Source organism: Sabethes cyaneus, chromosome 2 (genome assembly GCF_943734655.1).
Source record: "Sabethes cyaneus chromosome 2, idSabCyanKW18_F2, whole genome shotgun sequence".
Classification (NCBI taxonomy): Eukaryota; Metazoa; Arthropoda; class Insecta; order Diptera; family Culicidae; genus Sabethes; species Sabethes cyaneus.
This window is the reverse complement of record NC_071354.1, coordinates 183,354,270-183,370,489: the sequence shown is the minus strand read 5'-3', so window position 1 is coordinate 183,370,489 and position 16,220 is coordinate 183,354,270. Positions and strand designations below refer to the sequence as shown.

The following is a 16,220-nucleotide window of genomic DNA, read 5'->3' as shown; positions in this document are numbered from 1 at the left end:
GGCGTACCAGCTGCGGGCGCACTTGGGCCCCTGAATAAGCACGATGGCGGTGACGCGACGTAACTGCAATGACGTCGTTGGCAGGGACGCTCCTTCAGCTTCGGGATTGACGGATGTGGTGGCAACGGCGGACGTGAGGACCAAATTCGGTACAACTCAGGTACAGTTCCGGGTCACGATTGTAAACGTCAGGTAAACGCAGGAAACTCAGGGGTTCTAAGAGCGAGAGGACCTTTAGCATTGGATTTATAGCGGTCATGGTCGGGAGTGTGGTCAAAAAATATCTAAATAGCTATACCTTTTGTTTGCTTTGCTATACACGCCTTTTAAGCACTCGTTATTATTGTCTATCACTTCTGTCTTCTTTCTTATTTGTGTACTAGTTGATTGCCCGATCTCATCCGGAGCCCCTTTGTCACTCAGTCACTTGTACATCTGTTTTTGTAACAAAAACTATCAGAATGCAAGAAACAAAACTATTTTTTACATTTGAATATGTCTACTCTCTTTGTCAGTTCCTCTCACGTTGTCCCCCAACCACTTGTAAATCTGTCTTCTTCTCGGTAATCCCTATAAATCGACGCAAAGCCTTTTTTACGTTTTTGAACCTACCCTTTTTTAATGGCCACCCTATTCCCCATTTTAGAAATAAAACAACTTGTACAACTGCTTTCGTTCCAAATGCAAGAGAAACGCACCCCTTTACCCATTTGAACCTTTCTCTCCTCTTGTAAGAGACGATGTTTGATGAAAAACAGTCCAGAAGTTCCGGAACTATGGCGGATAATACATCCATACTCACGTTCCTCGTCCCCCTATATGTCAGTTCCTTCGCAGTCAGCTCCCCCTTCTGCTACGTAGCTAATTATGCAACGGTTTGCTCAATGAAAAGCGCTGCAATGGATACGAAACAAAGTTTTGTTTATCATATATTCTTCCTCGGTGGAATCCCCCTCTTTTCTCAGAATCAGTAGCTCAACTGCAATCGGTTTAAATACAAGAAAAACGCAGCCCCTTTTACTTATTTAGATCTCTCTCCACCTTGTTAGGGATTCCCCCTTTAGTCATCTTGTCAGTACTGATTCTCTAATGTCGAGGAACATTTGTGCCAAGTTTGATGAAGAATCGTCCAGGTGCTTCGAAGTTATGGCATGTTATAAGCCCCCACCCCCTTCTTCTTCTTGTCAACCGTTCGGTGCTGATTTCCTAATATCAAGGAACATGTACGCCAAGTTTGGTGAAGAACCGTCTAGCCATTTCGGAGTTATGGCCTCTCTCCTGTTACGAACCCCCTCCTCCTCTTATCAACCCCTTGGTGCTGATTCCCTTATATCAAGGAATATGTGTGCCAAGTTTGGTGGAGATCGGTCAGGGTGTTCTGAAGTTATGGTGGAGCATGCATACAAACATACTCACGCTCATTTTTAAATACAGTGGACTCTCGGAAAAGTTAATCGATTGGGGAATGGGTCGATTAACTTTTCCGAAATATTAACTTTTCTGAGTAGTCCTAAAAATTATTGAAAATGATAAATACAAAGGCGAAAAATGCATTCCAGGATATAGGGTACACATTTTTATTTATTTAGAAGTTCTAATGAAAAGAAATATGTAGTAAGATCTTTATGAAATAATACATAATTAGTTCCTTTCAGTAAGTTTAAAATAGTCGGTTCACTAGTTTACTTTTGTTTTTTCGTAGTGTGCGACTACGTTTTGATAATGTTCGCGCTTATTTTTAGTTCTTTCTTTTGCGTTTAAAATTCAATCTGAGTTTGCGCTTTTCCAGTATGTTATCAATAATCCTGAAGTAACTATGTGCCTGTATTGAACTATTGTTGGAACTGTCCGGTACAAGAGTTTAATTTAATCCCAGTTATGATGCGACTCTGTATGAAACTGTGGAAAGGCGACAATAAACCGAAAAATGAGAAATATAGATAGAAAGTAAACACACGTGTGTGGACGAACGCTTGGACAACCAATAAATTCAAACTCTCAGAAAAGTTAAGGCAAAAATTAACTTTTTAGAGCGTTGCATGAGAGCTGATATTCGCTTAACTTTTCTGAACAATTAACTTTTCAGAGAGTTAACTTTTCCGAGAGTCTACTGTATAAGCATAAGCATAAGCATAGGATACCGCCCGTGTGCTGCTACTCCGTTATTGACCAGGACCGATGAAAATTGCAAAATGATGGCTAGAAAAAGCATACTTGGAACAGCACGCTATTTGTCATTGTGCAACCTTATCAGGTCCCTGCATGCTGATCAATACCGACGCCGGCCACGTCCGAATGCGGGTCCTGGTGGGATGGAAAGGAATGTTAGTCCAATACTTGTTGCTACTAAAGACCAGGGAATCCTCTGCATCTTCACAAGTATTTCGGGAAAGGAATTGTTGTTAGTAGATGGGGGAGCTAGATGGATAATGTAAGTATGTAAGCACCAGTTATATGAGACTAACCTGGATATTCGAAAATTTTCTTGTAAAGCCAGTTACTACGAAAATTAAGATATAAAAAATACCTTTTTAACAAATTTAATATATGTAATGCCAATGGTGCTCATATACAACCATAAATTGATTTATATCGAAAAATACTATGCACATGCGAGATTTACGGCTCAAAAACCAAGTAACAACTTGAACTTATCCGCGATCAGGGAAATCAGGGATAATGAAACGAGCCAATATAGTCCCTAAGTTGATAAGCATTTCCTCTTACCAACGCTAATATGCAGAGATATAGCGCCCTACACGCATAACTTTTCCGAGAGTCTACTGTATATAGAAGAAAGATAGATTAATCAAACTCAGATTTCTGGTCTTATTTCGTCTTTTTATTGCACTTTATGCACTGCTATGAATTTAGACTTTGACGGTTTGACTTCAGACAAGGTAATGGCTTTTGTCCAACGACCTATGACCTTTCTTCGCGCCAAGAGCCTTACTCTCTCTTGCTTATCGTTTACTTGCCATTCTTAATCTATGCTAGCGGTGGATGGCCACCGTACAGTGGGACTATTCTGAAAAAAAAGGCGGTCAAAAGTCTATTCTGGCTTTTCCTGACGTTTCTGAGCTTAGGTGTCTTCGGAGAAGTTCCTTAAAAAAGTATTCTGCATCTGTAGACATTTTCATACCATTAGATATTAAGGGGATAGCACATTTGAAAAAATTAACTTTTTATAGGAACTAGATAGCATGTTCATGTGTTCAGCAAAGTTGTAGATCCAAAATGCCCGAGCAGACCCGGCCGTGATTTTTGGCACACTTATGCTATATTCTATGGCGGTTCAAGCGATGCTAACTTTAGCTGCCAGTAGGTGCCTATTTACGGAAAAAATACTTGTAAAAACGGTAAAATTTACGCTTCAAATCAATTTTTAAAGGCAATAAAGCAATATACGATATTTACACCTTCTAGAAAGTAACGTATTTTTAAAGTATCAAAAAGTTTGTAGAACATGTCAAACCTGTTAGATGAGGTTTTGTGTACAAAAAGTTGAATAAACTGATTTTAAGGGGTCACGACAGAAAGTCGATTATATCTCGCAAACCATATGATGGAAATACTTAGTATCTTGAGCAAAGTTTAATGAAATTAAAAGTTCTACAACTTTGCTGAATACATGAACATGCTATCTAGTTCCTATTTAAAGTTTATTTTTTCAATTATGTTATCCCCTTAATATCTAATTGTACGAAAATATCAACAGATGCAGAATACTTTTTTAAGAAACTTCCCCGAAGACACCTAAACTTAAAAACGTCAGGAAAAGCGAGAAAAGACTTTAGACCGTCTTTTTCCAGGATGGTTCCACTGTGCACCGTTGACGCGTGGCTGCGTACGTCGTCGGGGAAAGTTGTTCGCAATAGAGTATTTCAACTATTTTCTTGACATATTATTACGTAACATTCGATTCATTAAATATTTTACACGCGCGACAGTCTCATAAATCTTGGGCAGATAGGCCGACGGCTACAGTAGTTTCCCAACTTTCGCAAGGTGTACGATGGAAATCTCTCCAAGCAGTGCCTGTTGCTTATCATAAGCCTCCGGCCAGAGCGTAGCGTGACATTGTGGTAACCTTGACGGAAACCCAATTTGACACCCCCTTGTTTCCTACATTATTGTTTCTTCCTAATTTCGACTAATTTGGACTAATTTCGAATAGTAAGGAAAAAAACGTTTATTGTGCCTTGCAGCATTTTTACAAGTCCTATGCGAATTCATATTTGAATAATTAATTATCCTGTACTCACCAAATACATTGAAAATATGCTTGACAAGCAAGAAGGGGTGCAGTGGGAAGGCAATAACGTAAAACTGATGGATTAAATTTGCTAAATCACAAACATGTGTGGTACACGCAGAAGATAACCACGTTAATAATTTTTGTGTGGGAGTCTAAAAAGGTGAAATCTACCAAATATTAAGCCAGGTATAAAAATGCGTTGACGCCCTGCCAGGTTGCTTTACAGCGGTTTACCGAAACCTTCGCGATGGCCGATCAAAAGAAAGACGTCGACATATTATTCAACCCTTTCGTGGCTTTGGCGGTCAGCTCCTTCTCCATTTTAGACTCAAAATTATTGGAGTAAATGCTCCGTTTGAGCTTCACCTAAAATTTTTTTTATTGGCAGCAGTTGGGGAACGTTGGGAGAGTTGGTGATCGTCGGTACAACGTTTATCTTCAGCCGGTTTATCTTATCTAGTGATTTCCTGGCATGATGGGCCAATTCTACAGCCGGCCAAAAGACTTGCCCATCCTTTGCGGGATACTTCTTGATGAAGGACGCAACTTCCGGTAGGTACTTTGTACTGCATTTTCGTATCTCCTCGTTCGCTGTAAACCCCGAACGAAACAACAGCGGCTTGACAATTCTCTTCTCGCTGATCGTCAGCCACAGAAGAGTTCTTTTTGAAGATATACTTGACGACATCGCTTAGCTTGTTGGTGGGGAACGTAAAGTATTCGGTTCTCTGCCAGTCGTTGCCACCCAGCATCAAGAAGTTTTCGTCTTTGCCATTATGACCACGACATCGTGCTTCGCCGGAAAGCAGTTTTCACCATGCTACACAGACACAGTCAGCTTCGACCGACGCTTCCGCTTTTCGCATAAAAATTTCCATTTTGACCTAGTACTTCTTCGCAGTTTAGCCGTTGCTCCGACCTCCCGGCTCAAGGTGTGGAACGATGAGACCACCTTGCTCTTGGTTTTCATATTCTTCACATTCAGTTTCTGCTGAATGTTACAGTCGCGCAGCACTGTCGGGTGGCCGGAACCAGGTTTCCGTCCAACGCTTTCGCCTTTCTTGCGGGGGAGGATGTTGTAATTGCGCATGTCTATTGGTTCTATTCAGCGGATACGACGTGCTTTACCATATTTACCTGCATATTTCGCTCCAACTGATATTGCTACCTTGAACGCTGTGCCCCCCTTCATTTTATGCATTCCGGATTCAATGCGATAACCACTTTTGCAGGATAGTTGTCCGGCATGTTGATTTTCATCAATTCAAATAAGCATTTTTTCGCGAATTCTCCAACCACTGTGTTTCATTCATTGCCTATCATACAGCGTTCTCTTGCACGCCGCCAAACATGGTTTTTAGCACCTGCCGTTACAAAACTCCAAGTACTCGCAGGTCCTTTTCTAGCAGTGTCCACCTTTCATGCCCTTAGAGGACAACTGGTCTAATTAGCGTTTTATACAATGTGCACTCTGTACGGAGGCTCAGATTCTTCGAGTGCATTACCTGCATTACCTTCAAGCATAATGTTGAATTACACGCAGGAAAGACCATCTTCTTGTAGAAGTCCTTGTCGGGTCCGACAATCCACCCGAGATTTTCACACAGCACTAGATCCCATCCATCGAAGCCATGATAAGTCTAGTAAGCGTACCAGGAAAGCCGTCCAGAATTTTCCATCTCTTGCCAGTTTACACTATCATATGTGGCTTTGAAATCAATGAACAGGTGATGCGTGGGAACTCGAAATTCGCCGCACTTCTGGAGGATCTGCCGCAGGGTAAAGATTTGGTCCGTTGATAGATCGACCATGCATGAAGCCGGTCTGATAACTTCCCACTAATCTATTGGCTATTGGCGACGGTCGATGGAAGATGACTTGGAAAAGCACTTTGTAAGCGGCATTCACCATAGTGTTCGCTCGGTAGTTCACAATACAGCTTATCGTGTCTCTTGTGAATAGGGCAAATAACCCTAACTTTCCGCTATTCCGGTAGGCGTTTCGTATCCCAAATATCGATCAATTGGAAGGGTTGTTAGTGTCGATTTTGCGACATTGACTTTGAGACCTACTGGTTTGGAGCTATCAGAATGTACGTTACGTGGCTCCAATAAAGAATAGGCTCTAAAGTGTTTTCTAGATTTGATTTACTATTTACCTTTCTACTATATAAACATATAGTATACAGGTATAGAAATCACTTGAAAACCCGGAAATGGAAAGAAGGTTCAGCGGGCCGAATGTCATATACCATTCGACTCAGTTTTTTAAATCAATAAATTCAGGAATTCTTTGATTTTTTACAACATAATACAGAGCTTCGTGACATGGTTCACATTTGAATGGGCAGCACGGACTCCAGCTTACTGCCACCAAAGGGTATCGTCAATTTTCTGTTGGATCCGACTAGGATTTTGCAAAATATATTCGCATATACATATGGTAGTTTTCATTTCTTAGGAAATTTTATTAACATGCTCTGCATCCAGTTCACCGGGGATGTCCTGGTTTCCCCGATATTGTAAAAGTGTTGATGCACATTTGCACTAGCAATAATGGGCCATCTTCTTGGCTGAACTGCAGTCTATCTTCGTGCCTTACTGGATTTCATACGGTTGATTGCTACTTCAATTTTAGTTAACAATGCGTTGAGTTGACGCGGTTGATGTGATGTAATGTGGGCATCACGTGCTACTGCTTTTGTTTACCTGCGTTAGTTGAGACTCGACACAATTGTTTAAAGTGGTCAGCCAAATAAATAAGCTGGTCCATTGAGTTGCTCAGTAACTGGCTAGCTCTGTATTTGAGCACAGTGGCGACTCGTTCGTGTGTTCTACCTGTTCATAAATATGGCAGGTAACAATATGCCAATATGAAAAACGTGTTCAGGACAGATTTCCTGACATTTCTGACCATGCATCCAAAAGTTATCTTCCAAAATCAAGGATTCAGGAAAATTTACAAAAAGAAAAAGGAGATCTAGAACAAAATCATTGAGTCCAATTTTTTTTCTATCAGCAATTTACATGCTTTATTTCAATATATGTATCTGCATTCAAAAAATACATAGGTAAAGCGTTAGACATGAAAAACGAAAAAAGAGAAATTGGACTCTTGCGCTCTTGCAGATAATTATTTTTGCACAACTTAAGCTTCTTTTGAGTGTACTTTCATGATAAAATAATCACTGGCTTGATAGCATCGTTTTTACGATGTTACCCATTAGAGGGTTAAAGTCTACAGAATAGCTAATCACGAAGCTTTTTTATACCGACTCAAAGCTTAAACTAGAGCGCGAGGTGGAAGATTGTTGCACTGCACGCATTCATTTTTATACCACCTCAAAAGGACTCAGGACAGTTATGAGGAATTATGCAAAATTATAATTTTTAAAAGCACTAGAGATACCTAACAATCTTTTTTGCATCAAGTTTCGAACAATTGAAGGTTCTTCAATGAAATTTTTTCAGAGATTCCACGAGTACCTACTAAGTGGCCATTTAATAGTCTAATAAAACTCAATAAATCCCATCAACCTGAATAGTAAACAACTTTCTACAAAGCGATGGTTTCGTATGGAAAATTTTTGTAATCAGCATTGAAAGTAGCAACAATGCCCAGTATGCAGTTTACACGTACCTGCCAATTATTCATTTATTATCGACTGCAGCAAAAGCTTGAGTTCTGCATTTAACATGAACACTAGTGAAAAAAAAACTTTTTATCGCTTCGAAGCTGCAATTGACCTACCTTTGGTGTGGTTATATGCTCCATAGTTGATGTCTATCGATCCTGCAAGCTGATAAGAAAGGTTCTGCCAAACTACTATTCCACTAGCACTAGCCCTTTTCAAAACACTACCAGATGTTTGCGGAATGAGAACACTTTTTGCAGTAGATTTTCCACTACAATCGCTTAAGCAAGTAGCTTAATTCGAACCGACGGTGCAACTAATTAACTATACCTGTTCTAAAGGAAATCTTTGAAACTAAAACTTTTTTCAATGCACTTTAAACATTCGTGCAACTATGCGATCTGCCAGAGAGATACGAATGAAAATAAATTTCACCTGAAATCTGAAGCTGTCAAAGTCAACGCGAAAGCAAGCAAGCAAGCCAGCGAGCTCTGCCGGAAAAACTCGGAAGCTAATATCGATTGGGCGCTGGGCTGGAAAGCATTATTAACGAAAATTTATGGAATAAACTATTTATGGATTAAATTAAAACTTATTTACTAGTCATAAGAATAATCTAGCGTGTTCCTTTTTAGCAAAATCAGTTAACAAACTTAACAGTTCAACGAAACCACGAATTTAAGATATAAAAGACACGGTGACTAACTCCAACAATGAAATTAACAGTTGTATGCAAGAAATAATTTTTTAAATTATGGATAATTAAAATATTCTGCGGATTAAAGATAATGTGCAGATTTTCCTTTGGGTAGATAAAATTCCAACATAAAAGAATGTTCTACAAAAAATCATCATCATCGTTTGACAACTGTCAAACGATGACGGTCGATGGCCTTACCCGGAAATGCTACATGTACTTACTGAGGCAGCTAAGCTAGGAGGTGCAAACTAGAGCGCCTGTTCTCCAGGTGAGGGGCGGCTCACACAGCGTCTGTCTCGAAACGAGCGACTGAATATGAAATGCTGTATCCCGCAAGCTATACCTAAGATGGCAGACCCATCAGCGGGATGTGGGTATCGCGACACCGGTGAGGTAGTATACCGAAAACTAAATTACCACGAACAATGAAGAAAGGAATTCAGGACGGAACAATCGATATAGGACACGGCAAGGGACAAGGAATCAGTTAAGGGATAACGATTGGAAACTTGGTACCTGGAATGTCCGAACTCTGCATGAACCGGCACGGGCTGGCTTGCTTGCTCGAGAGCTGCGTCAACTCGGAGTGGAGATCGCTGCTATTCAGGAAGTTCGGTGGCCAAATTCCGGAGAAACGGAGTTCCGTGCAGTAGACCCTATTGCAGGCACTTCTTTCAAGTACCACATCTACTACAGTGGCGGTAAGAAAGCAGAACATGGAGTCGGTTTCGTAGTGTTGGGAAAACAAAAGCAACGAGTTATCCGGTGGCGGCCCGTAGATGACCGTATATGCGTGTTGAGGATTAAGGCCAAATTCTTCAACTATAGCCTAATCAACTTATACGCACCGACAAATGATAAATCCGATGACGAGACGAGTTTTACGACAGGCTTGAGAGGACCTATGGAGAGTGCCCAAAACACGACGTGAAAATCATCATCAGAGATGCAAACGCGCAGATCGGGAGGGAGGAATTCTTCCGTCCAGTTATTGGAAGACGTAGCCTCATCTGTCGACCAATGATAGCGGTCTGAGGCTCATAAATTTTGCCGCGGTCAGAGGAATGGCCATCTGTAGCACCGACTTTCCACGTTTGAATATTCGGAAATACCTGGAGGCATCCAAATGGAAACCCTAGTTCTCAGATCGATCATGTCTTGATTGACGGTCGCGACGAGGAGCACGTGCTCGCCGGCGCAGAGGAGCGATACGCCAGCAACGACACACGGAGTTTCTATAAAACGGTGAGATGCAGGAATTTTGCCATGCCTGTGATGTGCAATGATAGTGCTGGCAACCTGCTTACCGACAAAACGGCGGTAGCAGCCAGATGGGAGGAGCACTTTCAGACACTGTTGAATGGAGAGGTAAATACGGAGATCAGCAGGGACAGGATAGGAATTGTAAGCGATGGTCAAGCTGTGGAGCCACCAACACAGGAGGAGGTTAAAAAGGCAATCAGTGAGCTGAAAAACGGTAAGGCTGCTCTGAAGGACGGTATCCCGGCTGAACTTCCAAAAGCGGGGAGCGAGCGGCTGTACGAAACAATCCACCGGATCATTGTCAGGATCTGGGAGGAAGAACAAATGCCGGAGGAGTGGTTGGATGGCCTCATTTACCCAATTTTGAAGAAGGGACATCGACTGGAGTGTAAAAACTATCGAGGAATTACATTGCTCAATTCTGCCTACAAGGTGTTGTCCTGTATCCTGTTCTGCAGACTGAGACCGTTAGCGGAGTCCTTCGTCGGCGAGTACCAAGCTGGTTTTCGTGAGGGTCGCTCCACGACGGATCAGATGTTTACCCTGCACCAGTTGCTAGACAAGTTCCGGGAGTACAACTTGCAGACACACCATCTGTTTGTGGACTTTAAAGAGGCGTACGATTCAGTTAAACGAAATGAGCTGTGGCAGATAATGCTAGAACATGGTTTTCCGACGAAACTAGTTACGCTGATTCATGCGACGCTGGACGAATCCAAATCACGCGTTAGAATAGCGGGTGAAACCTCAGCTGAACTGAAGCAAGGTGATGCACTCTTTAACCTGCTATTCAACATTGCCTTGGAAGGTGCATTACAAAGGGCAAACGTGGAAAGGAGTGGAACTATCATCACGAAATCTCACATGCTTCTTGGTTTTGCGGATGACGTCGATATCATCGGAATCAACCGTAGAGCAGTGGAAGAGACCTTCAGGCCCTTTAAAAGAGAAGCGGCGAGATTGGGACTTACCATTAACACCGCCAAAACGAAGTACATGGTTGCTGGTAGGGAACGTGGGAGCCCAAGTGGTGTTGGTGCCGAGGTGGAGTTAGATGGGGAACGATATAAGTAGTGGAGGAATTTATATACCTTGGTACACTCGTGACATGTGACAACGATGTAAGCCGCGAAGTGAAACGACAGCCGCGAATCGGGCTTTTTACGGATTACGTAGCCAGCTGAAGTCCTGTAGCTTGCAAATTCGCACAAAACTGGAGTTCTACAGAACACTAATCCTTCCGGTGGCCCTTTACGGACACGAATCATGGACGCTAAAGGAACCTGATCGGCGAATGCTAGGGGTTTTTGAGCGTAAAATTCTGCGATCTATACTTGGCGGCAAAATGGAAAATGGAGTGTGGGGCAGACGCATGAATCACGAGCTGTACTGCCCATAAATGGAAGACAGTCACATCTGCAAAATCGTGCAACTTCGAAAAACGCTGTTGAAACCACGATAATTTTTCTTTAATATTGAATCGATTTTGGAATCAACTCGTCCAAATCGTCATATCACTTGGATGTACATAACAGAATACTTTTATAAGCAATTTGTTCACAAGTGACTTAAAATTTGTTACAAAACTTAGAAAAACTGCCGAAGTTACTGTTATGCGTTTATTTGTTCTTGAATAAGCAAGAATAAACGCATAACAGTTACAGGCACAGCATGCCTTGATCCTTGGGTTGCCGGTGACTCGGGAGTATTTTCAAGACTACGTGTCGTTGTTGTTTTGATAATTCACATGCTCGTTCAATTCAATGTCCGTTTTGACTTAAATCTCTTCCTGGCCTTTTCTCCATTTATTTATAACTAGCTGACCCGACAAACTTCGTATTGCCACAAATTAACCTGTGTTGTACATAAATCATGAATCTCGGATGATCTTTGTCACTATCTCGAGTTTTGCAAGCCCCCCAGTGGGCGGCGCTTCCGACGGCGGGTCACTGGCAACACTCGCGACCGGCTCGTCCTGAATGATCTAGTGTTACTATAGATAGTTTTTGTGGTCTTGTTATTGATTAATGTTTTATGGAAGAGTCTCGAATTTCTCGAGTTGGATTAGTTTTTGAGTTTCGCAAAAATTTCTGTTTTATTAGTATGAGAGTCCATATCCCCCTACCACAGGGGTGAGAGGTCTCTAACTATCATAAAATAAATTCAAGACTCAAAAATCTCCTACATGCTAAATTTGGTTCCATTTGCTTGATTAGTTCTAAAGTTATGAGCAAATTTGTATTTCGTTTGAATGGGAGCCCCCCCCCCCTCCTAAAAAGGTAAGAAGTCCTAATTCATAATGGGAAAAATGGTTGCCTCCAAAAACACCCACATGCCAAATTTGGTTCCATTCGCTTAATTACTTCTCGAGTTATGAGGAAAATTGTGTTTCTTTGGTACAGGAGCCCCCCCTCTTAAAGTGGGGAGGGGTCCTAATTTACTATATAAAATATTCTTGCCCTCGAAAACTTTCACATGCCAAATTTGGTTCCATTTGCTTGATTAGTTCTCGAGTTATGAGGAAATTTGTATGGAAACCCCCCCTCTTAAAGGGGAGAGGAGTTATAATTCCCCTTATAAAGAGGGGAGGGGTCTCAAATTACCCTAGAATAAATTCTTGTCACCGAAAACACCCACATGCCAAATTTGGTTCTATTTGCTTGATTAGTTCTCGAGTTATGCAGAAATTTGTGTTTCATTTGTATGGGAGCCCCCCCTTTTAGTGGGGGGAGGGGTCTCTAACCATCACTAAAACCTTTCCTGGCCCCAAAAACCTCTACATGCAAATTTTCACGCCGATTGGTTCAGTAGTTTTTGATTCTATAAGGAACACAGGACAGACAGACAGACAGACAGACAGACAGACAGACAGACAGACAGACAGACAGACAGACAGACAGACAGACAGACAGACAGACAGACAGACAGACAGACAGACAGACAGACAGACAGACAGACAGACAGACAGACAGACAGACAGACAGACAGACAGACAGACAGACAGACAGACAGACAGACAGACAGACAGAAATCCTTCTTTATAGGTATAGATTTGTTATCTTGAGTGGGGTCGCATGATGAGGTTTGTTCGACTCATAAGCTGGTCGCTTTCCTGTGTGTCCGGAACACTCCCAGAACGTGGCCGAGTATGACCAATGTGATCCTGGACACTATATATGATAACAAATGAACTAATTTGAACTAGTTTTGCAATTTCGAGTACCGACTTAGAGATGTCACATGTTGTATTTTAGTTAAATTCAGAAACTGATCCCCGTAGAGGTATCTGGAACATTCATGGACATGTTTAGATGTGGCCAATGACGTTTTGAACACTTTATACGACTACCAATAGTTTAGATTTGCAAATCCGTGTATTTATAGGTGTCACATGATGGGTTAGTTGTCATTAAAGGTGCTTCTATGTTCAAGTTCCATATATTCCGGAACTTGTACCCACTATGACCTTGGAACCGTACATCCGATCCAAATTCTCTTCAATAGTGTTCTTCTAGGCCACAAAATCATTTGGCAGTTCTTGCAGTCGAATCGGACCAGGCATTTCCAAAAAAAACAGGTGCTTATTGATATATTTTCACTACTGTGACTGTTATGCGTTTATTTGTAATATGGGACTGACATAGCTTGATATTTTTTTCAAAATTTTAGGAACAAACATAACTTTTTTGTTTGAAATATTGAAATAATAGATAATTTAAAGATGATTCCCAGGTATATCTCAAAAGTGGTGAAAATTCATTTGGGACTGTTATGCGTTTATGGGCAGTGTACCACGTATACAAATATGCTGATATAGTGAAGGTAGTGCAATGTGGCAGACTGCGGTGGGCTGGACACGTGGCCAGAATGCCCGATGAAAGAGTAGCCAAACTATTTTCAGCAGAGAATCAGGATGAGGCCGTAGACTCCGAGGCAAACCCCGCACCCTGTGGGTGTGTGCTGTCGAAGACGATGCACGTTCAGCTGGTGTTCGTGGGGATTGGAGAACGGCAGCCCAGGACCGACGGTACTGGAGGACCATAATTCGTTCGGCGCAGGATCGGTAACGGACCGTTGCCATTAAAGTAAAGTAAGTAACGTCGTCTGGCTTCCTAGATATTGAAAAACTGCCACCTATTCAACATGTCCCGCCACTATGAAATTGAAGGAATTGCTAGTGTTCACTCCCATCGACTTGGTTATTGCGATGTTAACTATAAGACCTGTTGCCTTAGAACTGTCGGATATCATAATCATAAAGCTTGTTTTGCATATGAGATCACCGTTGGGAGGTCAAGAGAATGTGGTCGGTCAAGTCGATATCAATTAGTCCACTATCCGTTGGCAAAAGGGCTCCATTGTAACCTTTGATTTGGTTTACCATCTATAAAGACGAGGAGTAATAGCGGTGAAAGTTTGCTTCACTGCCGCTGGAAATATCCGTCCTATGTTACAAAACACGAAAATGAGAAAGTCGCACTAATAAAACTGATTTTTTAAAGTATTTAGTTTTAATGTTATTACATGTCCATCTTTGAGAAAATATTGGAAAACTTTCATCAATTTTGTATACAACTTGAAAACATTTTATATTAAAAGATATACGCAGCAAGACAAATATGCGTCAATTTTTTCAGTGGGACAAATTGTTTTTAAAGTTTTTCGAGTTTTCTAGTATAAACACCATGTTTTCAATTTTTATTTTAAAAATACATACCGCGAATTATAACGTTAGACAACAAAATATAGAAAATGAGAAAATGTAACATGGGACAGTTATGCTTCCACCTGCAATTGAACAGTGACCCTAATAGGGTCCGACAAGATGCCGTTGTGCAACGCCTTGCGTAAGATTGCCTCATCCTGAGCTTCGACAAGATGGGCTAGCTTATCTGGGACTCCTTTAAACCTTAGTGCGTCCCATATCCGTGGTTTACTCGATTGAGTCCTTTTGCCTAATCTGCCGTGAATCGCATATCAGTCCCATATGGAAATTCATCAATCGGAGAAAACAGTGATGAAAGCTATGATCATGTTTATCAAGATAAGAAAAATATCGCATGACATATCGTTATTACCTTGACTCAAGAATATGTATTACAATGTTTTTAATACTTTTGTAGTACTATACAGTAAAATTATATTATTTTTTTATAAAAAAAGAACAATGGGACTGATATGCCTTTATTTTGCATGACAGACTGCAAAATAATTGCATATCAGTCCCGCTATGACCTAGAAACCGGTTTACGGTGTAACTGTCAAAGTTGATTGTTTCGCTTAAAATGTTGTTTATTTAAAAGTTTTATTGTCAATTGCAAGGAAAATTGTACCATCTAAAGTGCGATATCGCTCATAAAAGTGCTATTTTGCATTAAATCGTTTCGGTATCTTCGGCGCACTTTTTCGTTATCTTCCAAGCAATAAGTGCGCCGAAGATACCGTAACAATTTTCCTTGCAATTGACAATAATAACTCCTGAAAAATGTCCTCGTTAAGTTTTCTTAGAGCATGTTATGCTTACGATGATAGTTCCGATGAAGATTGTGTTGGTTTTGGCTCGAATGATTTTGAACCGTTTTCATGTCGCGAAACAATAATTGAAAAGTTTTGGTCATGTTTTGACAATTCATCAGTTTCAGCCGGTGAAATTGAGAAAACTGGTGCAAGTGTTGTAGCAGAAAAAAATGTCGACGAATCTTTGGGATTGGATTATGATTCGGATGGCAGCTTTTTTTAAAAACATACATGTCCAGACATCGTCAAAACCAACCAGAAAGCGTACTAGAAAAGAAATTAGGAAGTTGGATAAGGCTAAAAAACGGCGTCTTGCTCATTATGCTATAAGACAAAACTAAAAAAACAAATTTGGATTGAATTACCAGAACAAAACCAGTGAACGCATATTTGATGAACGATCTGTGATGTTTGCTAACATTTTATCTATAATAAGAGTAAATATGAGTAAATAAAGTACGTAAGAGTTGATAAAATTGTGTTATCATTCATTTGAGCTTTAAAGTATGGGATATATTATATCTTCTTCCTGCGGCCACCGCTGTGGGACTGATATGCGATTACTTTTAAGATGGGACAAACTGACCTGATATTTTTTTAATATTTTTTGAAATGAAACTAGCTATTTTTTCTACAACCTAAAGAACAATGATAACTAATACTGTTTAGCGATTAAACTCAAAATTACAAAAAATACATATGGGACTGATATGCGATTCACGGCAGTAATTTAAGTAGCAAAAAGTAAAAAAAGAAAACAAAAAGCGTAGAAGCCAGCAATGATTATTTTTCTAGCCGAAGAATAGGTACATAAATTTTTAAATGAAAGCAAGACGATAGTTCTTTTT

At 40.7% G+C, this 16,220-nt stretch overlaps 1 protein-coding gene across 2 annotated transcripts in view; it reads right to left on the bottom strand.

The window, feature by feature from the left end:
- Window positions 1-8,273, bottom strand: part of LOC128734066 (myotubularin-related protein 8) — a 34,744-nt gene extending 26,471 nt beyond the window's left edge. For both annotated transcript variants that reach the window (XM_053828058.1, XM_053828059.1), the window contains exon 1: window positions 8,009-8,273. In XM_053828058.1, the coding sequence (XP_053684033.1) occupies window positions 8,009-8,032 (24 nt within the window). In that variant the 5' untranslated portion in view covers window positions 8,033-8,273. The remainder of the gene's footprint in view (window positions 1-8,008) is intronic.
- Between the last annotated feature and the right edge of the window lie 7,947 nt (window positions 8,274-16,220).